Below are 26613 nucleotides of genomic sequence, written 5' to 3'. Positions count from 1 at the left end.
ATCCAGTACCATTATTTTTAGAATTACCTCCTCATCGTTATAATAAAGTGGTTTAAAAATAGAAAATCTAATAATATGAACTTTGAAAACACTGGAAAAAAACAAACAATGCACACTGTTGGTGATTAAATCTGACTTTGGAGGAAAGATATTTGCATGATAAAGTGCGCATTTACCAGAGGCTGATTCTGCACGTAGCATGAGGAATGTCAGCATGTCAACAATATGAACATTTCCACTAGATGGCAGCATTTCACAAAACTGATAGAACAGCAGAGAATACCCCAGCATCCAGCACCAAACTAAGTCAAGGGATGAAAACACAACCACAACTATACATTTTGTAATCAAATATGGAGTGTGTTTGATGTTTATGGTCAGTGTGATGCACAAGACTTCTTCTAGAAGTGTCACCTATCATATGAATCTCATTCTTTACAGGTTACTCTGTGTAGAAAACAGGTGATAGTCAAGTTTTCAGAGAAAGGGGAATATTGGCTTTAATTTGTGTCACTTGAAGCTAGTCAATCAAGATCTGCATACATTTTGGACTGTAGAGAAGTCAAATATATCAAGTGACTGTGAGTGCAAACAACAGCACATTTATGCATTTGCTTGACATGGAATGTGTGAGTATACTCAAGAAAATGGGCCTTAGACAATGCCATCATACAACCAGTATCTGGAGGAAACATTTGAATGCAATTTCAACCCCCTCCAGGTTTTGTGTTTTTCTTTTTGAAAGAGAAATTAGCATTCTAGCATGGAGCTAGTGTGTCTAGTGAAGTGTTTTTTTAAGCTAAAATAAAGTTGTTTAATAAAGGAGAAACCTGTAGTGCAACACTGTCGTATTTATTTTCCAGATTCTTTCCACCTTGAAATAAAATGTGTGCCCTTTCTAGGTGGTACTCATAGACTGTATAAGTAATGGACGTAGTATCAGTGACGTCACCCATCTGTTTCTGAAGCACTGTTTTGAAGCCAGTCAACAGCGGGAGCCATATTGGAAATGCTGAACTCAACCTAACTGCTGACAAGCTAGTGTGAAGTAAAGAGGCAGGCTTTGAGCCTCCTAGCCAACAGCTACAGTGTTCCCGTCTGTCAGTCAAGTCAGTCAAGTCAGTCATGTTCCTAAACTGGTCAAAACTCGTAATCGTAATATCTTCTGAACAGTCTCGTTAGAAAAAAATTTGACCCCTGTACAGTGTGCGCTGAGAGAGAAATTAGCTATTCAGCCTGAATCTGTTTTTTTAACTAGGCTCTAAACATATTCATTAATGCTGCAAATATCGTCTTTTTTGAATTGGTGTCTATGTGGTTTCCGGTGTTTCTGCAGCCAGCCTCAAGTGTATTCTCGATGAACTGCAGTTTGTAACACTTCAGTATGGGCTTCATATTTTGAGACCGGAGGTTGCCGCTTGGCGGTACTTTGCTAAAGATATATATAAAAGGGGTTAAATGGGGGTAAAAGTGGTATTACCCTGCTAGCTGGCAACAAAAAACTTTATTTTAAACCTTCTTCTTCTTCTTCTTCTTCTTCTTCATCTTCTTCTTTGTGGTTAATGGCGGATCACAAACAGCTTTTAGGCGCATACCGCCACCTACTGTACAAGAGTGTGTATCATCATATCAATTCCTTATTAAATTCTTACTATCAGTCTTGTGTCTGATGGGAAAAGGTATTTGGACTGTTATGTTCTTCCCCAGTGCCCCTTTTGCAAATTTCTCTGCATCCTCATTCCCTTTCACCCCCTCATGTGCTGGCAGTGGCACCCAACATAACTGTACATCTACACCACCCCTGTGAAGTCTAAGCAAACTGTGTTGTAATTCCATGAGTAAATCTTCTCGTGTAGTGTTTGATGTGTGAATGCTTTCCAAAACTGCTTCTGAATCTGTTCACCCCACCACCCTGTCTGGCCTGTATTTTAAACCATATTAATTCTGATACTTTTTATGAATGGAATTATTAGAAATTATTTGATGAGTTTTTTATAATTAAATTAATTAATTAATCAATTGAAGGACGGGTCCCTAGAAGCACAAAACCGAGGTAAAAGGGACTTTTTTGCCTAAAATTCAGAAAGACCGGCTGTTTCCGAAATCGCCTACTATACTAGCAGTACGTACTGATATGTCCAAAATTCAGTATGTAGTAAGTAGTATGTGAACAAGAGCAAAATCTGCAGTAAGCCAAAACTCCCCGGATGTCTACTGATTCAGGAAAATATCTCAGTGTGCATCAAGCGGCAAACTCCGGTCTCAAACGATGAAGCCAATGCGGAAGTGCTATAAACTGCAATACATCGAGAATCCGCTTGAGGCTGGCTGCAGAAACACCGGAAACCACATAGATATGAATGGGAAAAAGACGATCTTTGCAGCATTAATAAACATGTTTACAGCCTGGTTCAAAAAACGGCTTGGCCCTATGAAGCTAATCTCTCTAATGGCACACACTGTAACGTGACGGTTCAGAAGATATTAGGATTACGAGTTTTGCCCAAATAAGGACATGACTGACGTGACTCCCGGTCGGGAACACACAGCCATTGGCTAAGAGGCTCACACTCTGCCTGGTTGAGTTCCGCATTTCCAATATGGCTGCCGCCGTCGATTTGCTTCAAAACAGCTCTCAGGAACAGATGGGTGACGTCACGGATACTACGTCCATATTTTATACAGTCTATAGTGTGCATCGGACCAGTCTGCCTCGCGTACTGTTTCCCATAATGCATAGCGCTCGTTCTGCTTTTTCTTTTTCCTCATTTTTTGACGGGAGGAAATCCGTTTTTGGGTGCTGTGAAAGTTATCAAATTACATATAAACCACTTCCTAATTTTTAAAATCATAAATGGATGCTAAATAAGCATTTTATTTATCGGCTTCGCCGTTGTTTACTTCCGCTTTCCGAACCCGGAAATCCAGCGAAGTCTGGCTCAGCATGCTGCATGACAGATCGAACAGAACAGTCATACTACATACTAAATTCAAACGCAGTATGTAGTAGGCAATACCTACTACCTACTACATTAGTAAGTAGTATGTAGCAGGCCGTTTCGGAAACAGTCACCGCCATTTTTCAAACAGTCGACGAATGCGGAAGTAGTAGTCGGTGTATCATCTCGCTCCCCTTCCTGCTGCTCTCTGTCTGAGGGAGGAGTATCACTTTAAGATTAGGGCGTATCCACTTTTCAAGAATTAGGAAATGCGCTGATGTTTGGAAGAAGTCCCTCCTTTACTTTTAATTTGACCACGGGTTTTTCTGCAGACCGTCCGCAGCACTTCAACAGCCCGCCTGTCAGATCCATCACTCCCGGGGACCAGCATCGGTCCCGTCCGTCAATGGCTAATTCAACCCTCACACGTAAGTTTTCTCTTTCTCATGAATATCTGTGTAGTGAACACGAAAAGGTGAAGCTGTGCCACACTGACAGACTCGCAAACCCCTCTCACCCCATACTCGGGAAAAGTTGTCTTTATTTTGACATAGTTTACTAAGTGTCATTTGTAGCCGAACATCCCTAATGTGAAGTCAGAGTAAAGAGAGTTGAAGGAGGAGGCTGCTGCTGTACAGTGACTGTTTTCAAATGTAGGAAGGCAGCCAACGTTTTGAGCATGTTGACCATCCATACAAAACATAATATCCAATAATATTCACTGACAGCTCACCTTAAAGTTCAAACATACTTTTTTGTGTTGCTCTTAGACACAGAAAGCCCCATAAAAAGTTGTTAAATCGTCTTTTTCTCTATTTACATATGCTGAACCCAACTCCAAACCCCTTACATCTCTTACACTTATCAGCTTCATAAAATAAATTCACTTTCAAGTTATGTTTAAGTTATTTAAAGCAGAGGTTTCCATGTCTTCCAGAATTAAAAAAAAAAAAAAAAGTATCTAAAATTACTACATTTGACCTATTATAGTTAAAAATATTGAAAATAGTAGCTAAACTTGAAATAAAACCTTGAAAATAGAAAATGTAAGGAGTTTTCTGCCTTTCTTTGTTGCCAGATGACTCCTAAGTTTAGGGTAAGTAAAAAGTTAATTATCAAAAACATCAGTAACAGTAGGTTAATTCATAACAGCACAGGAAACACATCCACATGCTTATGTAGGTAGGCTAATTTTCTCCAGACCAGCTAAATGAAGCCACATTAAATCACTTTGAGGGACTGTGGGGGTCGTGAGTCTTTGGCATCTATATTTTGGGGTCGCAGGCTGAAAACTTTGGGAACCCCTGATTTAAAGGAGTATCACAGTGAAGGTCTCTGGTTATCGTTAATGTGACACTTAAAACTGTAACCATAATGCGTAAGACATGAATCTGCCTCTAAATGCATTGAGCCATTGTAAATGTATATTATTGCATTGAAATAACATAAAATATGGTTCCTTGAGTGCATGAGTGGCATGAAACAACTAATGATGAGTTTGAGATAGCATATTGGATGTTTCTCAAATATGATATGTTACTATTGTCAGATTATACTTGAACATGACGTTGGTCTGAAAAGTGTAATCAGTATTTTGGGGACCATTTCAATAAAGACAAATGTAGCATCAGGATTTGGGATGGGCATTTTCAAGCCAAAATATTAAATAATCACTGACATTTATTCTGCGATTATTTGTAATCCAGCTCTCTGACAGCAGGTTTGTAACATCAAGTTGAGACAACAGCGACTAACATAACATTTGTTGTGCTGCAGGTACAGACAGTAAAATAATCACTCCACGACACACCTGTCCTGTTAACGGCACATTTGTGTGGCAGTTGGCTGCGATGAAAAATTGTACTTCAAAAAGACTTCTAAGTCTTCGATTTTTGATACGTGCACAAATATTTTAGTGTTCGAAAATCATGTCCCATCCCTAATAAGGATGTTGTGAAAATTACAGTCAAATACCCAAGTTGCTGTACGTTGCATTGTTTAAAATACCTGTAATTGTACAGAAGTGTGTACAAATGTGCATTAAGTTAGGTTGGACTGTAAGACTGTAATTCATATTCAATTTGATAGAAGCGTTAAAAAATAGCAAAATCAAATAACAATCCCATTTTGACAGCACTTGCGACAATTGGTTCTTCTTTTGTGGACGTAGTTTGTATATAAAAAAGTACTAAACCGCAATGTATCTTATCACAACAGTCAGCAGCATGTCACAAAATGTTCCAAATGGTAATAATATTGAGTCATAATTGGAGTATTTCCACATTCTTCCTCCGGAGACTCATCCTCTGTTGTTCGGCTGAATCTCCCCCTGAGCATCCAAGCATATGTTAAACTACTTAAAGGACCATTTGATTGTAAAGAGGAACATTACCGTATGCGTGTCTGCTTTAAGAAACGCTCCTGTAAGTGTTCTATTTACGTCTACGCTGATGATGCTTTGGTATTTTTTCATTGTAACCTTTCCAAACACTGGGCCTGGTTCCAATTTCCATGGAGAGTCCAAAGGAGTGTGTGTCTTGCAAAAGGCCAAGGCTGAGTCCTCATGATCATTTAATTAGAGAAAGTCACACTGAAATGAATCTTGTGTGTGTGTGTGTGTGTGTGTGTGTGTGTGTGTGTGTGTGTGTGTGTGTGTGTGTGTGTGTGTGTGTGTGTGTGTGTGTGTGTGTGTCCAAACAATACAAGCTACTGGTATGTCTGATAGTTTCAGAGGGACGAAGACATATAGAGCCAGGTGAGCTTCACACTGATTTGTGGGCTTAAAAGTTAAGGTTGTCCAGGTCAGCAGCATAAAATCTGAGGTCAGGAACACCCACAAAAATATTAGCACAAAACGATGATAGTGATAATTCCAGTGTAGCTGTAACATCCGCAGCTCCAGTCTCTTGAGTGGAGTCATTGCTGATATGGAGCTACATTATTAAAGTTGCCACAGCAGGGATTTCCTTTATTGACGTGTCTTGGGGTAATTAAGGAGCTATTCCTGCCTCACATGTGGAGAGAAATGAAAAGTGTGATCATTAATTGATACAATAATGGAAAAACTTCCAAGACATTTTAATTCTGATAGAGAAATAGTCACTTTTAAGCTGCAAAAAGCCAAAGTGAATGAATTCCATGTTCTCCATTTGTTGCTTTTCTTTGTTTTGTCATTGTAAGACATCCATTTGAATATTTTTTTTACTGCTTCCTCACATTTTTTGGACCTTTTGTGTAATCAATTCCATGAAAACATGATATATTATGATTTATGAATAATAAAATAAAGAGATTTACTGTACACTCAGCTGAAATGTGACTCTCAAATGTGAAGAACATCACAGCCCAGTTTTCTGGTTTGTTTTAAAGAGGCAGAGCATTTGATCATTCTTAAGACATCATTTGAATTTTCCGCTCACTGATCGTGATGCAGCACGAGAATGCAGTTAGGCAACACAACAAGTGCTTGCTTGCTAACCTGCAGAACTGAATGAAAACGGAGCTACAAGCAAATACAACTTGCCGTCTAACACCCCAGAGCTTTTTTATATCAGAGAAAGTAATGAAAGAGCTCACACGGTCGCTTAATATGTGAACTTTCGGGGTTGAGTTGCTAAAAAGTTGTGAGTTTACATCAGCAGGTGTCAGATTTGCTGCACTTGATTTCCTGAACATGAGGAAATGAGTAAGCCACAAACAGCCTGAACCCTTTAACCCGTCATAATTCAGTGTTTAGCTGCAGGCCACAAATTCTCATCCTAACATGTTTGCCGTCATGTTTGCTGTCACGTTCTGAACAGTTAAAAGCAGAATCTTGACTGACAACTATGTGTTTTAATTTTATTGCCTATTTTTATCCCCTTTAAAAAAAGAAAACATCTCTGTAATCTCAATATTAGTTTTTTTTGCGGAGAAATGAATTAGGACAAAAAGAAAGTGTAGTGTAATTGTACCTACAGGCTCTTACTGCAGTTCCACCATCATTACGCCTTTGCACTTACACGTTGCATCCCAAAACAGCGTCATATTGGTGTCCCACTGTGTGATTTCACAGCCCATTACAGAGCTGTGGGATCACAAGAGGCATGACTTGTAAACACACAGCTGGAGCGCCATATAGACACATCTGTCTCCAAGGCTGTGGTACGAAAAGAGATATTTAAATAGTAAATAAAAAGGCGTACTAACCACAAATTGAGCACAGTGGAAGTTCAGGAAGGCCATAAAGTCAAGCTTCCACCACAGAGCATCAGCTGCTCTGAACCCTAGACCCTATCAGCTGACAGCTCAACCCACCTCCACCCTAGCAGCACCTTTTTAAAGTTATATTTTTGGGGCTTTTTTGCCTTTATTTTATAGGACAGCTGAAGAGAGACAGGAAATGTGGGGAGTAGAGAGCGGGGGAAGACATGCAGGGAATGGTCGACCGGCCGAGAATCGAGCTGGTGACCCCTGCGACGAAGACTGTAGCCTCTGTATGCGGGGCGCTTAGACCGCTAGGCCACCAGCTCCCCAGCACCACCTTTTATACTGACTCTGTTTTAACACTGTCATATATGTATTCTCACTGATGCCTGCTATGTTCTTTGCTGCTGCTCTCCCGGCCTTGGCTTTTCATGTAGGAAACAGAGGACAGGTGCGCTCCTCCCACCTCAGGCTTTGGCATTCCACATAAGTATCTGGAAGGGCAGGGAGCTCCCAGAACATGCCTGCCCTGTTCTGTTGCTGCATCTCTCCCTGCCTTGGATTTTCATGTATGAAATAGAGGACAGGTGTGCTCTCCCCACCTCAGACTTCTGCATTCCACATAGGCACCTGGAATGACGGGGAGCTCCCAGAACATGCCCGCTTCCTTCTTTGCTGCTGTTCTGCATGCCTGGACGTTTTATTTATGCCCACGGAAGAGTGGGGAGGTGTGCTCTCCCAACCTCAGGCTTTGCCCTACCACCTAGACACGTGGAAGAGCAGGGAGCTCCCAAAACAGAGCCATACTGCCAAATATAACTTGCAAATAATTGATTCCTTTGCCAAGAGTGGTCCATGACTGAATCACAAATTGTACATATTTCACATTACCCATAATGCACTTGTTCCACATAATGTAAAACTGTGAGGAATGACAAAAGATTTATTTAAAAGTCTACAAAAGAAGTTACAATAGTTTGATAATGTATTTAATACGCTAATGTGAGCATAGATACTACCAATTGATGTGCTTTGCTTTGGCTAGCAATGTTTGCTAGCCAAAGCTTCTCTCAATTTTCTGTGGTTGAGTGTGGATTGAAAAGCCATGATGGGTTTGAAGTTCTTACAAAATTTGGTTGGGCAACCCTTGCTGGCTTAGATTTCCACATTGGGAAGGATACAAACTTATGTAATATACATCCAGCTGTTTGTTTGGTGTTCAATATGTTTGGAAAATCTACCAAGAGTAGTGGAAAATTACATTTCAAATATGTCAACATACACAGTAGGAACCTTGTTTTCAGGAACTTTCCACTGACCTTTGCTCTACGTCTTGGATCTCCCACCACATAAGATAGATTGAGTCTGGGGTTTTATAGTCCTGGTGCTGTTCCTAAAGATTGATGTCTTGATTGATGTTGTTGAAAAAAAGGGAAGAAGAAGTTATTGACTGACCAAACAGTCGTTTATGAGGAGATGTCAAACATTTCCCACATCCTCTTACTGCTTCCTAAGATGAGTCTGTGGAGGAGCGTAATGCAGTTACAAGTAGTCGAGGATCAGGTTACTGACTGGATGTAGCTGGGAGAAAAAGACTGCCACTCCTGATTTATTGGTTGTTTTGAAAGGTTTAGCTGAGGAGTGATTCCAAAAGTTTGAAATTCTTCTGAAAATACAAAGGAACAAAATGTCATTTCGACACAGAATGGGATTTCCGGTGTCATGAGGTCTTTTGCTGATATCAGCAGGAAGGAGCATCCTATTCACTGAGATCCTCTTTGGCACTGTTGTGCTGGCATGCAATGGTACAGTTCCAAGAGTTCCAAGATATAAAATGGACTTTACCAATCATAATGGCTAAAATAGGTCCCTTTTATACTTATGATGGTCAAGAAAGAGGTGGTCAAACCAAGAAAATACACAGAAGAAAAGATAAAGGCATAGCTACACTCCTCTTCCTGTATTTCCAATCACAGATCACTCACTTGCAAGTTTTTCTAGATATCAAATCAATCACATCTGTCTATTGAAGAGTCTGTAAAAGCGGAGACGTCAATAACTTTCAGGCAGACACAATTCAAGGAGTAAATCCCCATAAAACCGCAGGAAATTAAACTACGACAACAGTAATGCTGACCTATTCAGCCTGGGCTTGGCTCCAGCGGGTGCTTCAGTTGAAGGATTTGACACTGCAGACAGAAATTCTTTGGCTGGAGCTTCAGGGGAGAACTTCTTCAGTGATGGTGTCCGGGAGTTTTGCAGGGAGAAACTCATCTTGTCAGTGTTTACCTGTGAAAGTCCTCATGAGAGCAGCAGGCTTGTTATGTACTCTTCTTTGTGTACTGGAAGTTTCACAACATGTGATTGAAACAGTAGTACACGGCACAACACCATGTAACACAACAATATGATAAGACATGATTTTACAAGTTTCACAATAACGCAGTATCTTAAAAGATGCGATACCATTCATTACAATACGGCCCAATATTATTCAATACAATGCGTAATGATCAGACAATGACAATGATGTCAGGATACCAGAATATTGAACTTCCATTTGATACCAGTAAAAATCAAACAATATTGATACCATGTCATCAAAAAATGAACTCATGGGCTCCCAAAATAGTTAGCTTTCTTATTTTTGATTTCCAACCTCCACACAGTGCCATTTAAACACCTGGCAAATTATTTTCTTCGGAACATCTCTTATTCTTACTTATCACCTAGCTATGTTAAATACTCGATTCTGATTGGTCAAAACCCCATAACAACGGTTATTAATTCTGAATAGCGAGAGTGATGCCAGGGACAACCTGATCATGCACGTCACACTAACAAATCAATTATGGAAAGGAGTTGCAACACGTTTATAGCGTTAATGACTTCCCCTCTTCCTGTTGACTATGTGGCAAAAGAATCAGAAAACATCAGAAGGGGGCGCTGGTGGCCTAGCGGTCTAAGTGCTCAGAGGCTACAGTCCTCGTCGAAGGGGTCACCGGTTCGATTCCCGGCCGTGACCATTTCCTGCATGTCTTCCCCTACTGTCCACTCCACACATTACCTGTCTCTCTTCAGCTGTCCTATCTAATGAAGGCAAAAAGCCCCAACATATAACTTAATAAAAAAAGAAAAATCAAAATATATTTTTGATACTACGCACAATTTTTTTTGAGAGTTCAAAATTTAAATTGGGGGTCAATGGCTGACCAGTCAACAGCTGAGAAAGGAGGTTAAGGAAGACCACACAGAAACTAATGAAAACACACAAGGATCTAAGTAAAAGAGACGTCTACCAAATTGAAGAAAACAGACATGAAGGAACTACAAATGGTGACACAGTTTGGGCTTTGGCAGTGTGACAGGACTGGTTGAGTGAGGAAAAGCCAATGGAAAAGATCCAGGCTTTTGCATTGGGGCCTTGTCTCAACCTCAGCATTATATTTGTTATTTATAATTATTCATACCACCCGCTTACTATAAATTAATCCCTACTTAAAGCTAGGGTTGGTAGTCACGGAAAACTAGCATGAATTTGAATGTAGCATGTCCTCAGGACTCCGTCTAACCCCTCCCCGCCCCTTTGTTTGTGTTTTGCACTACGTCTCACTTATGACTCACTCAGCGGTAAGGAAAAACCCAAACTTTATTATAGTGAAAGTTAAAAACACAAACAAGCATGAAAAGTACGCGCAGGAGGCGGGCAGAATGTCAGGACGGGATTTGATTGGTTTCATAATTTGGCTCCTGATGGCAGGGATTGGTTGGTGTTTTTCCCAGGTTTACTCCGGCTGTAGATAGCAGCTTTCTTCACTCTTTTTTAAGAACACACTGTGTATTGATTGCCATTGGAACGTAAAGATCGTTTCAACCAGTATAACAAAAAGTGTATCTAAATCTGACTACCAACCCAAACTTTAACACTTTGACCCTTTGTTCCTGATGCACAAAATATGCTAGTATAGTGTATCCTCATTCATGCCTTTCAACCACAAAACAAGTATCTGCCATACATTTAGCAAGTTTTGCTGTTTGGTCACCCCAATACATAAAAAGTGGTTGACACTGAAGTCAAGAATGTAAAAAAGACCAAGAATTGGACAAAGCAAAGCTGGGACACTGCTGGCCAAGCGGTTTAAGCATGCGCCTCATGTACAGAGGCTCTCTTCAGGTGTCCTATCCCACCACACCACCACCACCTATAAAAAGGTGTCAAATCAAAGCTAACCAAAGCCTAAAAGTTGCTTTGAATCCTTGTGGACTCAAGAATGAAACAGCATTACTGTATTAATCCAGATCCTGTGAGGTGGCATTTGTCTCAGATATCCCTCTGAGGACTCTCATCACCAGCTCTGGTTGCTAAGAGACTTATGACTCATCTCCAAAATCCTCCTCAAGGACTCCTTTCAACTCAAAACATTTTCCTACGCTTTTAAACACAGCCCTCTTATATGCCCGTGTTGACTTGAGAGCAGTTTTGAAATGCATGATGGGACAGTGTCAGTGTGTTCACGTCTACATGCACGCAGCAACAGCAGCAGTCGTTGACAGGATGGTCAGAGGGCAGACAATGGTCTCTATCAGTGTGTTTTCAGTCTGGTGCACCAGAGAAAACTGGGACAATGGGGCAGCATAGATGCCTGTATGCATCAGGAGGCACATGGTTAGGTATGCAGACACACTAACACCGCCTGCACACACACACACACACACACACACACACACACACACACACACACACACACACACACACACACACACACACACACACACACACACACACACACACACACACAGAGCTGTGGTATGTTCAGAGCGACAGGGACATGTGATTGGAAATGATTGAAACCATTCAAAGTGTTATCAGTCTTTCCTGACTGTGTGTCCGTCACACACACACACACACACACACACACACACACACACACACACACACACACACACACACACACACACACACACACACACACACACACACACACACACACACACACACACACACACACACACTCTGATGTGGACAGGAGAACAGACAAAAGCTCTCTTGTGTGTTGTCCTGGAATGTCTCACGTGGTGCTCTAACAGCAGAGCCAGGGGAGCTCTCGCCTAGAACTCACCACAGGTCATGGTCCAGCCTCTGGCCTTTGACCTGATCAGGTTCAAGACATCAGATCTGAAGATGTACCATCGTTAAATATAACATGGCGTCATTCAAAAAAGAAGCTTTGACTTTTGCTCCTTTTGGTGTCAGCCTCACTTACTTAAGGGATAATGTTTGATTAGCAGGTAGTTATGGGAAATAGAATCCCAACAGGGTGAGACAAGACCCTGAAGTGAAGTGGAGGGGTCTTGTCTCATCAAATAGATTGATTGTCTCCGCGTGATGCTGTTGATTTATCATTAAACTGTCCACATCTAGCTCTCCTTCACCTTTCGGTCAATGGTTTCAACAAGTACAAGCAGTATTTCCGCAGATTGATTTGACATGACGTGAGATCACTTTGCCTCTGGTGATGCTCATGTTAGTTAAAGTTAATAATCGTTGTCAAGGGGTTTTGACCAATCGGAATCAAGCTTTTTACACCACCAGTAAGAGAGCTGGGTGATAAATGAGTCTCATGTATGACATTTCCTGAAGTCTCACCAGTCAAGTCTCTGGTATGCACTCAAGCCTCGGGTCCACAGGATGCGTGGCAGCTGCGCCGCACACTGCGCAGCCGATACGTTCCCATTCTAGTCAATGCTCTAGGGTCCACAGGGCGCTGAGGCACGTCTCAGCTCCGTCTCTGAAGCATGACCCTGCGCCGCTCCGCCAGAGATACGCTTCAAGTCTATTTTTGCATGCATCAATGGGTACAGAAAAGAACAACCTGGACAGGAAGTCAGGCGTGAGGATCGCATGCAACATCCGCCAATCTCAAAATAAAACATCATATACGGACTCCCAATCGTTTAAAGATCAGATAGATCAGAAATACTCATCGATTATGGATGTAAGCTTCAAACAGCCACATATCTGTGATCCATGTCAACCACAACAGGACTTTGAGATGATAACTGTGTCAGAAGGTAACAGGACAACAAAATAGAGCAGAATTATTCATATTAAACTCAATAAACCTGCAAAAATGAAACTTTATAGTTCTGCAGCATACTCAGTGATGATTAAAGCACAAAAGTAATGGAATACTCTCCAAATGAGCAGAAATTCAACCACAGAAAGGCTCTGTAACCTGTTGTTTGTATGTGGTTCTCTCTATGCTGGACACAGCTAATCCTGCCTGCTCTGAGCTGCGCTACGCTCCCAACACGCGTCCTGTGGATCAGGGCGCACTCCCTCAGATGGAGCAAAGCCGTGTCGCAGCCGTAACACGGCGCACACACATCCTGTGGCCTCCCCGGTTTAGATTTGGGCGATATTGAAAAAGATTTTATCACGAGAATATTTTTTTCACATCAGTCAATATTGCTAATTATCATGATAAATATCAAATCATTATTTCATGTAATTTTAAAGGCAGATTTGTGCTCCTGCGTGAAAGCTGAAGAAACCAGACACTTTATTAGTGTGACACTGCGATTTCGTACTCCGATAAGCTCCTTGATTCCCTCATTTAAAAAAAGTTATATTTTTGGCCTTTTTGCCTTTATGTGATAGGACAGCTGAAGAGAGACAGGAAATGTGGGGAGTAGAGAGCGGGGGAAGACATGCAGGAAATGGTCGCGGCTGGGAATCGAACCAGCGACCTCTGCGACGAGGACTGTAGCCTCTGTATGTGGGGAGCTTAGACTGCTAGGCCACCAGCACCCCAAATCCCTCATTTTTTAAGATGCTTACAGGAAGTCTGTCTTTTGAGTAAGAGAGAGGTTTATTTTTGTAAATGGTGAATGGACTATGTTTTATTGTCTTTTACAGGACAAGTCCCATTCACCCATTCATACACTGATGGCGGAGGCTGCTGTGTAAAGCACCCATTAGTATTAACTAACCCGACTCTACACCTGAGCCACAGCCACACCAACTTGTGAAGTTTTAGTTTGTAGATTCTTATTTTTCTAATGTATTAAATTGTATACTGTGTATCAGTTTAGTGTAGTACTGTTTGGATAGTGCATTCCCCTTTAAGGTTACTAAGGGTTGCAGGTGAAGTGATATTGTTTCCCACAGTGCTGTGAATGCATCATGCTTCAAACTTTGAATCAGTAAAAAGGTTCTGTATGCTGTGCTCATGAGCTACCCTTAGCATCCTGCTCAACAGTGTTGTGGCACCCTGGTGGGTCTAAAGTGTGTGGGTGGGTGGGCAGATGGGAGTGGGAGGCGGAAGCTCGAGTTGTAAAATTTACAATATATTGCTCTTTGTGCTGCCACAGAAGAAAAGCAACAACCCTGCCATTAGAAGACTGTGATTCATGGCCTCTACTTTCCTTGGTTCATTATTTACTTTTAGGGTGTCTGTTCCTCTCATCCTCAGCTCTTGACATGAAATGCGTCCCTGGAGCTGTAAAGATGGCAGAGGACTCTATCAATCCTTGAAGGGGATATGAAATCTCAGTCATGCTGCAGCTGATGGTATTTAAATCCCGTCAGCTGCTCGCTGAGGGTATCAGGTTACAATCAAGGGCGTTTTAATAACATCCAGTGTTCCCTTGCTGTTGCAATGTTATTCCTACTAATTAGGTTTTAATCTAACCCCTCTCCCCTTCTTCTCCTTTAACCCTCCAGCGGGTCCGACAACAACACCACCAGAAAAAGGTGGAAGCAACCACCCAGACTACATCGCCTTCGTCTTGGTGCCTGTTTTCTTCCTCCTGGGCCTGCTGGGGGTGGTCATCTGCCACGTGTTGAAGAGGAAGGGCTACCGGTGCACCACTGAGGCCCAGGATGGAGAGGAGGAGGAGTGTGTGGAGGAGGAAGAGAAGGATCTTGAGCTGGGTGGAGGTGAGGACACCAGAAGGAGGGAGGGAGGGAGGGAGGGGAGGAAGTCCTTGGTGTTGAAATACTATCTGACATCACAGACGTGCTATTGTCTTACGCATGATTACCAGTCGCTTTATTACATCAATGTAAGGCACTCATCATCATCATCATCATCATCATCATGCAGAACACACCCAAGATTATTGCTTAAACAGGATTTAATTAATCTGAGTGGATGGATCAGAGATTAGAGAACATAAAGGAAGGAAAGGACGAGAGTTTGGTGGTAGTTGATGGGACGATAAATCAACAGAGTCTTAAAACCCAGAAATAACCATAGACACATGTTCTGGCTAACACGTGGACAACTGAAGCTACAGTGGGAAGTGCAGTGGAGGTATTGCATTCATGATATAGGTTTAATTAGCCTTATGCTAGCTTGTTACTCCCACTTCCTTTTGCAAAACAAACAGTTTGAGCATCATAAAGCAGAACTCTATTGGAGTCTTTGAGTGCAGCAAAACAAACATGCATTATTTAATACAGAGGTCAGTCAATAATAAACTCAATCTGATTCAAGGCTCCCCACAGCAGGTTATGTAACTTCTCCTGAAGAGTCTGGATTGTGGTCACTCTGAGTTTGTTAATCGTCCTTGTAAGACTTTAAATTGTTAGAAAAAACAACAGCAGCTCTGACGTCTTGTGTTTCCTGTGACTTTCCCAAGAAATAAAAATAGAAAAAGACAGATGATTGATTTCAACATGAATCAGCAGCAGCTCACATTAACACTGAAGTAATACAGCCCTGATAATAGTCAGGGTTTACACTCATAAGATAACTCACTGGGAATACAGCATTACATTCTGCAGTGTGACTGAGCTTTAAGGCACTGATAACAAAAAACAATCTGAGAGTTTGAGAGAAAGTCATAATATTAGGAGAGTGAAGTCATTAGCTGTTATTTTACATTCAAGGGGAACATCCGAAGAACAGCCTGCTGTCTTTGCTGAAATAAGGAGTGTGGAGGGTCTTGCAGAGTACTTGAGATTACTGAATACCTGTATACTTAATATTAATCACATCAACACAACATGGTCAGAGGAAACAGGAAACTAAAACAAGTATTCAGGAAATTCTTTAGAAGACAGGCAGCTTCATACTATTACAGCATTTTCTTTATAAAAGTCTCACTTAATATTTGTTAATTTATGGCTTTATTCTCATATTGCGATTTTAATAACACAACTTTATTACTAACAGTAATAATACAACTCAAAAGTACAAATTTTATTTTGAAATAATGTAATATTATTATCATATTAATACTGTATTCTTGCGATATTCCGACTTATTTCACATTATTTTATTTTTCCAGTAAAAATACAACTTTATTTACATTTCATCATGATTTTTACTAAGTGATATTATGACTTCATTCTCTTAAAATTACAACTTTGTTCACATAATGTTACACATCTTATCATGTCATACACGATGAGGCTTAACTATCATTGAATTATGTTTTATCTTGTAATATTATGACTATATTTTCGTAAATTGTGACTTTTATTTTGAAATATTAGGACTAATTTCTCATGTTATGACTTCATCCTTTATCCTCTTATATTAAAGCCATAGTTTCATAATGTTTCAACCGCCATCTTGTGAAATTTTAACTTAATGCTCATTGTTTATATCTTTAATCCAGGGCTGTCAGCATTAATGTGATAGTTGCGATGTGATTAAGATTTAAGATTTCCTACTTAGAGCTGCTCTTGCTAGTCGTGATACAAACATCAGTTTGGAGAGAGATTTTGAATGTCAACACTACCCCTCCACACCAGATTTCCTCTACTTCTCGTGCGCGTTCTATGAGGAAGTAGTCCCGGCTTCCCAGCCAATCAAGAAGACGTAGTAGGGGCCGCCACCCTCAGGACAGAGGGTCAGAGAGTAGCTCTGATGGTCCGTGATAATGGGAACGAGGGGAATAATAACATTGGTTGATACAAAGGCATTGGAAAACACAGAGATTTCGTCATAATCTCAGATTACTTCAATTACTGATGAGCACCGATGGGAATTATTTCTTTTTTCCAAACCCAGCACAAAAAAAGTATTGTTTTTTACCCCATTCCTACTATCTGCACCTCTAACAGTCACCTTAACAAAAGTTCTAGTTCAGACTGGTCAGTAGGCAAGTCAAAATGAATAAACACTTTGTTTTAAATGGAATTAGAATATCAGTTTGAGTTTGAGCTTCCTCCTGTAAGCTAAACATACAGGTGCAGTTTATAAGAAAAATGCAGCAGTCAACCGCCCAAAAAAGCCACAGAGCGCTATTTTAGTGTGTGAATCTCAAAAGACCTGTAGAGGAAACTTATATTAAAGTGGAACATTAACCAGGGATCATTTGATCAGTCAGTGAGTCATCAAAAGGATTTGGACCGATTGGACTTTTTGTATTTGCACTCCTACTTACAGTATGTGTCTATTTGTAACCACATTATTCATTAAAAGAACATAAAACAAACCCTCTATTTCATATTATAAGCACTCTGAAGATGTCTCCTACCTCTAAGTCATGGGTTCAGAGCACACAGGTGTAGCAGTGCAGCATCTATTTGAATAATAAACCGAAAAGTTAAGATCTTAAAGTACATTTTATTGCATTACTTTCACACCCAAATCAAGACACTGGTAAAAAAAATGCTTTACTTTGTTAATATGGACTATAGATGTTTTAAAATTCATAATAATGGAATTTGAAACATATAATAAAAAGTGTGATTAATCAAGATTCTGCGATTAATCAAGATTCAATTCATAATATTGACTTTCATCATGTCACATTATGATTTTATTCTGTAAATGTCTTGACTTTTATCTTTTTATATTACACCTTTATTCACGTGAAATGATACCTTTGTTCTCATTAAGTGTCCCTTATACTTAATAATAATATTACATTTTATTTATAGGCCCCTTTCTGGACACTCAAGGTCACCTTACAACATACCAATAGTAAAAATAACACTCAACAATAAATACATACATTAATACAACAGAATATCAATACAATACTAATAAAATGAAAGGGGAGGGGAAGTCATTTCAGTCCCATAAAGACAGATTAAAGTGAGTAAGCTTGGCGGAAAAGGTGAGATTTGAGGCAGGATTTGAAGGTGGTCGGAGAGGTGGAATTTTGTACGTCCTGGGGGACAGAGTTCCAGAGGCGGCGGGCCGAGCGGCTGAAGGCTCTCGACCCCATGGTGGGAGGGTGAGCTGGGTGGAAGAGGAGGACCTGAGACTACGGTAGGGGGGGTATTTTTGTATGGAGGAGGTCAATGAGGCACTCAGGAGCTAGGTTGTTGATGGCCTTGAAAATGAGAAACAGAATCTTAAAAATGATGTGGTATTTGATGGGAAGCCAGTGGAGTTGCTGCAGGACAGGTGTGATGTGGCTGGTGGACCGGGTTCTGGTGATGATTCGGGCAGGATTTGTCTGGTAAACCAAAAAAACACTTCCATTGACTCCCTTTATACTTGTGAAATCCAGTATTTGAATGGCTGTATCATAGAGAGAGGTTACAGAAGGAATATTCATGATATGGCCATTGTACAAAAAATCCTGACAATCAGAAATAACAGGGTTTGATTTAATGTCCATCTAAAGGATTATAACTTTAACATGTCTCCTTATTGGCTTCAAAACTGCAGCACATGAACACAATAAAGACCAGTCTAAGTAATCATTACCTTGTGATCAGTACCTGACCTGACTCTCCTCTCCACCATCAGTGACATTGTAAAACTGATGTGTCCCAGTTCCTGGAAAGGTAAACACAGAGGGAAGTGATTTGTTATGCGTTTTTCCAAATAAGTCTGGAGAGCTTCTCCTGCCATGTGATGTTGAGTTTCACTGTCAGCCATCATGCAATAAAATCACTCACTGTTCCCACATGACCTTGAGTACTCTCAGTCCTGTACTACATTCCTGAAGTTAATGAGTTTGCTCTGTGTCAGGTACAGTACAGATATTGGTGCAGTGTAACGTGAATGACGTCTTTCTATACGAGGAAACAAGTTATCTAGAAAATCAAAAAAACCCTACACCTGTTAGACAAATCTTTAGAGAACTCCCACACAATCACAGTCATCTACATTGTTATTGTCTCATTTAGCTGCAGCCTTATCAACGCCAAATCCCTTTATTGTCTCTGTCGTTTTAAGGAGTGGAGGCGAAGAGAACCCAGGAAGACATTTCTCATTCACATCACTCATGTTGTGACTCAACCACAGGCCTGTTATGTAATATGAAACCAAAAAAAACCCTGCAGTTTATTTTCCCTCCTCTCAATGCTAACAGCAGATGATACTGGATTGCCGTGACCTTTGTGTTTATGTTCACTGCTTTGAAGTCAGTAAACGTGGTTTGTTTTCCCCCTTTCTTCATCTCTGTGCCAGTTTTTGCCTATGACAGGAGGCAGATGGGAAGTACAGAATGGAGTTTTTTTTGCCTCCTCTTGTGCTGACGTGTAACATCTGGCATGAGTCGTGAGAAATGATATGGAAAGCTTAAAAAATTGCTGGTTAAAGTCCCTTTCCCACTTATCTGTTATCAATTAGAGGTTATCCTCAGAGTTCTCCTCATAGTGCATCAGGCGTCCGCTTTTTTCCAACGTTCCCCAAACCCTGTCTATTGAATCCTGTCACCTGTTGGCTCCTTTGTAAAGTGCAGTCGGTATTGGAAAAGGAAAAATGAAAATGTGGTTTCTGTTTTGTGTGGTGTGAGCTCACTGCCAGCAGCACAATACTCATGAGTGCTCCGGGGTTATTCCCCGCTCTCTCAGTCAACAGGCCCAACCCTTTCTCTCTCCTACAAACAAAAGAACAGAAAAAAAATGAAAACATTGCTTGTGTGTTCTTGCGAGCTGGCTCATTCAGTTGATCTATGTGTCTCTTCTTTCACAATGATCAAGTTTCATCTCTTCTTTCTCTGACTGCCTCTGTCTCTGACACAGATTTGTTAAAGTAGTAAGGAGCTCCCTTTCTCCTTGTCCCTGTTCTCACAGTATAAAGTCGGTCAGGCAGCCTAGTAAATGCTGAAGGAGTTTAATGTTCATCAGAAGAGAGAACAAAAATCGGAAAGCAATCAGCAGGAAGCTGTAGGAAGTGCCTCTCAGGGGTGTGAGCAGTGGGTAAGGGGTCGCATCCATAGCTGTTCTGTTTCTATAGACCACAATGTATAAGCACTATGAATTTCATGAGTGTCTTACATTAATGCAGTACTGAAATGTAGAAGATATAACAGCTTCCCATATGAAATGTGATGCTCCAGAAGATAATGCTCATTACAATCAGACAAAATACGACCAAAGAGTTTCACACTTGCAGCAGAAAAACAGCCTTTAAACATGGACTTTGTGGAGCGCTACTTTAGCCTACTGGTTAAGTTGTGCGCCCCTTGTAGGGAGGCTTGGTCCTCAAACGGTTTTCCACTCTATCCACTGTCCTATCCTCTCCAAATGAGGTCATATAGGCCCAACTAAAAAAAAAAAAAAACATGGAGAATGTCTCACTGATGTCCCTTATTGAGGTGTTTTTTGACCACAGGAACTTTACCCCAGAACTAGTGACTTTACCCCAGAACTACATGCGTTTCGACCGGAGGAACCAGGGTCTAAATTTAGTTCAGGGGTAGTTAATATCCCCCCTGAAAATCCCCTGCTTTGGGGGTAGTATTTTTCAAAGGTCCTGGCACTTTCGGCTGAACGTAACTGTGTTTGTGGAGTTTACACAGTTGTTGAAACATAGAGGGAGTTCCTTGGAATGCATACTAGCTTAGTTATTTATTAAGATTTCAAAATATTATTGAATGTCATTTTTTTTTTATCCATACGTCACTGGCCTGATTTGCGCCATCTACCCAGGACTTCAGCCCACCGTCGAAACACAGACAACAATGGGGGCACAGGAACCTTTTAGGTCAGGGTAAAGTAGTTCTGGGGGCTAAAAGACCCTGGAACTCTTGGTCGAAATGCACCTTTAGTTTCTGAAGAAGAGTTATGAAGCCCAATGGTCGCTATCGCTGCAATGCTAACCCCAAATCACTTCTGGAAAGTGGGAAACCAATAAAGAAGGAGTTTAGGAGGGCCTTAACTCTCCTGGCAAACTTCTGCAATATGCTCACCTGTCAGTCAAATCAGCTACATCTGTAATTTAGCCTAATTATGCACAACTGTTAGCCTTGATATAATCAAAATGGATGAGCTAAACAAAAAAAATCACCTCTGTACTCATTAACAAATGAGATAAAGTGACAAAAATACTTTTTTGTACCAGGCTGTAAACATGTTTAATTCTTCTTTAAAAACGGCCTTTGTAATAATGGAGTCTTCTTGGTTTTTGGTGGCAGCCCCAGTTGACACTTGAAGCACTGCAGTTTTTTTGCTCTTATGCATCTTAATTAAAGCTAGGGTTGGTAGTCACGGAAAACTAGCATGAATTTGAATGTAGCATTTCCTCAGGACTCTGTCTTTTTTGCTTATCAGAGCCCCCATGGTGAGAGCTTTTTAGACTCTGATCCGGAGTGCACGCTGGGAAATGTAAGCGCAGGAGGCGGGCGGAATTTGATTGGTTACATAAAATTGGACCCTAAAGTCTTTGATTGGTTGGTGTTTTCCCAGGTTTACTCCGGCTGTAGATAACAGCTTTTTTCGCTCTTGTCTAAGAACACATTATGTATTGATTGCCATCAGGGCATAAAGATAATTTTAACCAGTATAACAAAAAGTGTATCTAAATCTGACTACCAACCCCAGCTCTAAGTAAATGCAACAAGGGCCTGTGTCCACTAACTGTGTTTTATTTTCACACTGGCAGTACCCATATTTGCAGCATTTTTAGCATTCAGCTGCTGGGGGTGTTTTGGCCCGCAGGCTTGCACTGATTTGTTTTAAATATGGGCGTACTGCCAATGTAAAAAAACAAAACGCTGTTAGTGGACACAGGCCCTTGTTGTATTTACTAAATTCAGAATAAATCAGATCGTAAATGACTGGAGTATTGGACTTATACTCACATGTTGTGAGGAATCCGACTTTAGATAAACTGTACTTTGGCTTAAAATCTCACTGCTAACAATCAAGTTGAAAGCAGATCAATGTTGTGTTTAGTGAGTGTTCTGTGTGGCGCCAAGTTGACCAAGACAATCAACAGTAACTCAAAGACTCCAAAACGAACCTTCTTTCATCTTCCAATAATTTTAATACTGCTACAATAATCCTGGATAACAGAAAGGCATGATACTCCATGGGGCCATCTCTAAGTTTCTGTTAGACTCACTGTTAGCATTCCCACTCCAGTCAGCAGTAAAACTAGAAATTACCAGTCAATAAGATAATCAAGTTGTCACATTTACAAGAACTCTTGGGTGGTATGTTTAGCATCCATGTCTCTTAAAAATGTCTACGTTTGTTGGCTAAATATAGTTCCTCTTCCTGTTTTACTGTATGTGTAGTGGTAGCTGTCTGTTCAGTGTAAGGCCGCAGCCTAAACATAGCTAGCTTCTTTTGAACTTGTGTCATTTTCTCTGTTGCTGCCTGAGAATATCATAATTTAAAGCTTGCACTCTCTTACAGTATTAATGTTGGTATCTCTGTTCGTGTTGCAGATTTTAACGACACCATCAGTGATAACAACGACACGGTTGGACAGATCGTGCGCTACATCATGAAGAATGAAGGTAAGAGTTAGACGTATGATATCACAAACAGACAAAATTAGCAGCTTTGTAAAAATTGAACTCAGGAGTTCATATCAAAAAATCTGTTTTGATAGAGACGTTTTTTAACCTTAAGTAATCCTCTTTCCATGAAGTCATTACACCTAGCACTGCTCTATTGTGTTGACAGGTTCATTGTTACTCTACAGGCTATTCAGGAAGGAAGTGTGTTTTTATGTCGCAGTAGAGGTGTGTGAGTGTTCATGTGGGAAACAGGAATCAGGGTTTCATTGAAGTTCAACCTCAGGGCACACTGCAGAAGAATTTCACGGCTATCTGTGATGACTGTGTTTTTCTTCGACAGAAGTCACCCGAGCGTGCTGCTTTTATTTGATTCCTATCAAGTGAGATAATTTCCCAAAGTTGAAACGTGAGTCGTAAATTATCAGCACACAGCTGGGTGGAGAATTTGCAGCAGGGGAGATTTGGATCATGGTCGGTATTATTTTGAAACAAGTGTGTAATAAGTTTCAGTTTTCTTGGAACATGATGTCTGTGTTGATATGGAGTTGCACTTGTATTGGGAATTGTAGGTGAAAAATAAGACAGAATTTTGGATTCGTCGAGGCAGGAAATCTTTGACTGAACATGTTTTTTTTTTTTGAGCACGCATTTGTTTTCAGGAAATTATCCAAAAACACGCTGAGACAAAGAAAGAGGCAGAAAGTTGCAGAGGAGCGTAGCGGATGAAGTATTACACAGGAGAGAGACTGTTGCTCTTTACTGGGAGCCACGTCAGCTGTTTAGGAAAAACTGAGCTCTACATCTAATTTTTTCTGAAAGTGTAGAAATTGCAGCTCAAAGCACTCAGTTTGTTTGGAACTGAGCAGAGTTTCCACTCACAGTTAGGACTCACTTAAGTGAGAATAAAATAAACAAGGCGATAAGTCCTCAGTACACCTTCCAATTTTCACAAGTTCCCTATCTCTCTTCAGCTGGGATATCAAGACTAAGACATGAATGTAAGACACATGCACTGTTAAAATGCATTACATTAAATATTCAACAAAACATAACATTATTGTTCAGGTTGTATTGCTTTCTTTTACAATGGTACATCATCACAATAGCAACTTATACGGTGGCCCTGAAGTGCAAACACAATGACAAATCAGAAGACACAACGGCAAATCACAAAACACTGCAATGTTAACCAAACCAGAAGAAATAGGTACCCTCGGGGGAGACTCATCGCTGATTCGACGAATGTTTTTTCTGATTTGCCGTTGTGTTTCCTGATTTGCCGCACTTCAGGGCCACCGTAAACTCATTTTCTACTCAAATTAATTTCAACGTAACACCTCTACCTTAAAAACCACTGTTGTATGAGTTTCAACTGAGTGTTTGGTCATGTTGTTATCAACAACTTAAACTCCTCTTGGTAGATAAACGCTTTAGGGATCCAGACAAGATGAGCAAGACCCCACCACACTTGTATCCAACACTACCAACAACAACAAAAAAAATCTTGTTTTACAGTCGATTATATTGCTTATTTATCTAAACACCTAAAAAGAATACTCACTCCAAAGCCACAGCTGGTGACGCTACTATGGCAATCAGTTCTTATCAGCCTACTTGTGGTACAGAAGAACATTAAAGGGGCGGCTGTGGCTCAGGGGTAGAGTCGGTTGCTTCTCAATCGGACGTTTTGGGGTTCAATCCCAGGAGTCCTTGTGTGAGACACCTTTTTTGATTTGATTTGATTTGATTTGATTTGATTTGATGTCTTTATTTCGATCATGTAAAAGTAAAATAGAAAAAAAACATCCAAAAAAAAAAAAAGAAATGGTTATACAAAAGAAACAAAATCAATCAGTTCCATTAGCAAACACTGAAACATTTTACTTTACATCTGCGAAAAGGAGTAGGAAGAAGTTAAAACTTATTTAATCTTTCCCCTTTATTCACTATTTTCTGGCATTATACTAGTGCACTCCCACATGTCAAATCTTCATATATTATCTTCATATTTACACTGACAATCAAAAGTAAACCCCTTGTGATTCTCAACACTTGTCCTCCTCCTTGTACCTCATGAAAATCATTTCTTTATACCTCTTCCTGAACTGGATTATGTTCTGACATTGCTGTAGCTCCATATTGAGTCTGTTCCACAGTTTTACACCACAGATTGAAATACAAAAGCTTCTCCTCACCATCTTTAATCTTAACTTCCCTCTTAAGTTATTACCCCCCTCTCTTTCAAAGAACAATCTTTGAATATTTCCTGGCAGTAGACTTTTCCTTGCCTTATACACAGTTTGGGCAGTTTTAAAATCTACAAGGTCAAGTAATTTCAATATTTTGGATTTGAGGAACAATGAATTTGTGTGTTCACGGAAATCAACATTGTGAACTATTCTGATGGCTCTTTTCTGTAGTACTGACAGTGGTTGTAGTGAGCTTTTATAAGTGTTTCCCCAAACCTCAGTACAGTAACTGAGATATGGTGAAATAAGTGAACAGTAGAGAATGTGTAGTGATTTATGATCCAGAATGTTCTTGGCTTTGGCGATAACTAAAATGCTTCTTGACCCCTAACTGCTCCCAGTGGCTGTTCCATTGGTGTGAATGGGATTAGTCATTACTGATGGTTCTTTACATAGAAGCCCCTGACATCAAGGTATGAATATTGTGTGAATGGGACATGCAATGGTCACATTCAGAGGACTAGGGAAAGTTCAGAGGACTAAAGAAAGCACTATACAAACACAGTCCATTTACCATTAAATTTAACATTTCACGATCAAGTTAAGACACAAGTCTGCTTAGTTATTATTTTCCAGTCTCTCATCAGCAGTTTAAGGCAGAAACTAAAGTTTTGGACTCAATATTTACCGATTTTAAACATTTTTGCCACAGTGTCGAAGGACAGAGGTAAAAAATGGGTGAGTTTGATATGATGTGTGTTATCAGGTTGCCCCTATCTTTCCCTTTGTTGTTGAATCACCGGTGTCGTTGGGTTTTGACCAATCAGAATCAAGTATTTAACACAGCTGGGTAATGAGTAAGCAAGTAAGGTAGTGATAGTGTAACAAAACACTAATATTGCTGTAGCAGAAAATAGATTTGGGTTTTAAAATGTTGATATATATTATTTGTATACAGGTGACAAATAACAGGCGAGTTAAAGGCTTTAAAGGCTGAATGAGTTAAGTTTCTACCTTGAGCTGACTCATCCGTTCCGCTGTAGCATCAGTGTTTGCAGAGTTGGAGTCCCTTTAGTTGTGAGTCACCCTCACCATGTCAGTCAGGTCACATGTTGTATTCAAAAATTTAAAAATAAACAGCCTTATAGGAAAGGAACTGTGTCAGCACTGCAGCGTCTAAAACAGAAGTGTCAAAACCTCTAACATGTAACCCAGAAACTGTCCAACAGCTTTAGTTTTACTGGCCACTCTAAAAACCTAGTTTGTGCTTTTCATAAACATAAAGATGTGGACCACAGAAAGTAGTCTGAGCCGGTTATATTTCCATTGGCAGGAAAGGCATTGAGTTAACAGAGGCGCTGAGTGGCCAAAGTGAGGCCTTAATAGCTAAGCAAAGACTGCCATCTACTGGTTATATGAGAGTATAGGCACCACACACACACACACACACACACACACAGACATGTTCTATCACTTCTGTCCTGCTGAAAATTACTAATGGGATACAAAACAGAAGAACATAAATTTGATTTGAAGTTTAGCTGCATTTGTTTTTTGTTTTTTTACTTTATTTATTTATTTATTTATTTATTACATTAAACATGGAAAAAACAACACAGAACATTCCTTGA

The 26613-nt window shown here is 40.3% G+C and overlaps 1 protein-coding gene and 1 long non-coding RNA gene across 5 annotated transcripts in view; one reads left to right on the top strand and one right to left on the bottom strand.

Annotated features, from left to right (window-relative positions):
* The first annotated feature begins 3037 nt into the window (after window positions 1-3037).
* The window catches only part of rell1 (RELT like 1), a 42300-nt gene continuing 18724 nt past the window's right edge, over window positions 3038-26613 (top strand). The window contains exons 1-3 of one of the 4 annotated variants that reach the window (XM_034677047.1): window positions 3038-3367; window positions 14851-15066; window positions 22719-22790. In XM_034677047.1, the coding sequence (XP_034532938.1) occupies window positions 3217-3367; window positions 14851-15066; window positions 22719-22790 (439 nt within the window). In that variant the 5' untranslated portion in view covers window positions 3038-3216. The remainder of the gene's footprint in view (window positions 3368-14850; window positions 15067-22718; window positions 22791-26613) is intronic. The other 3 variants (XM_034677046.1, XM_034677045.1, XM_034677044.1) reach the window with 3 other exon arrangements.
* Window positions 18526-26048, bottom strand: LOC117807684. Its single transcript, XR_004630024.1, has 3 exons — window positions 25997-26048; window positions 18803-18874; window positions 18526-18548 (listed from the first exon to the last, which is right to left on the bottom strand). It is a non-coding gene; the product is annotated as an uncharacterized LOC117807684 (long non-coding RNA).

The sequence above is a fragment of the Notolabrus celidotus genome, chromosome 23, assembly GCF_009762535.1.
Source record: "Notolabrus celidotus isolate fNotCel1 chromosome 23, fNotCel1.pri, whole genome shotgun sequence".
Classification (NCBI taxonomy): domain Eukaryota; kingdom Metazoa; phylum Chordata; class Actinopteri; order Labriformes; family Labridae; genus Notolabrus; species Notolabrus celidotus.
Note: the sequence above shows the minus strand (reverse complement) of the source record. Positions and strands in the feature narration are given on the sequence as shown.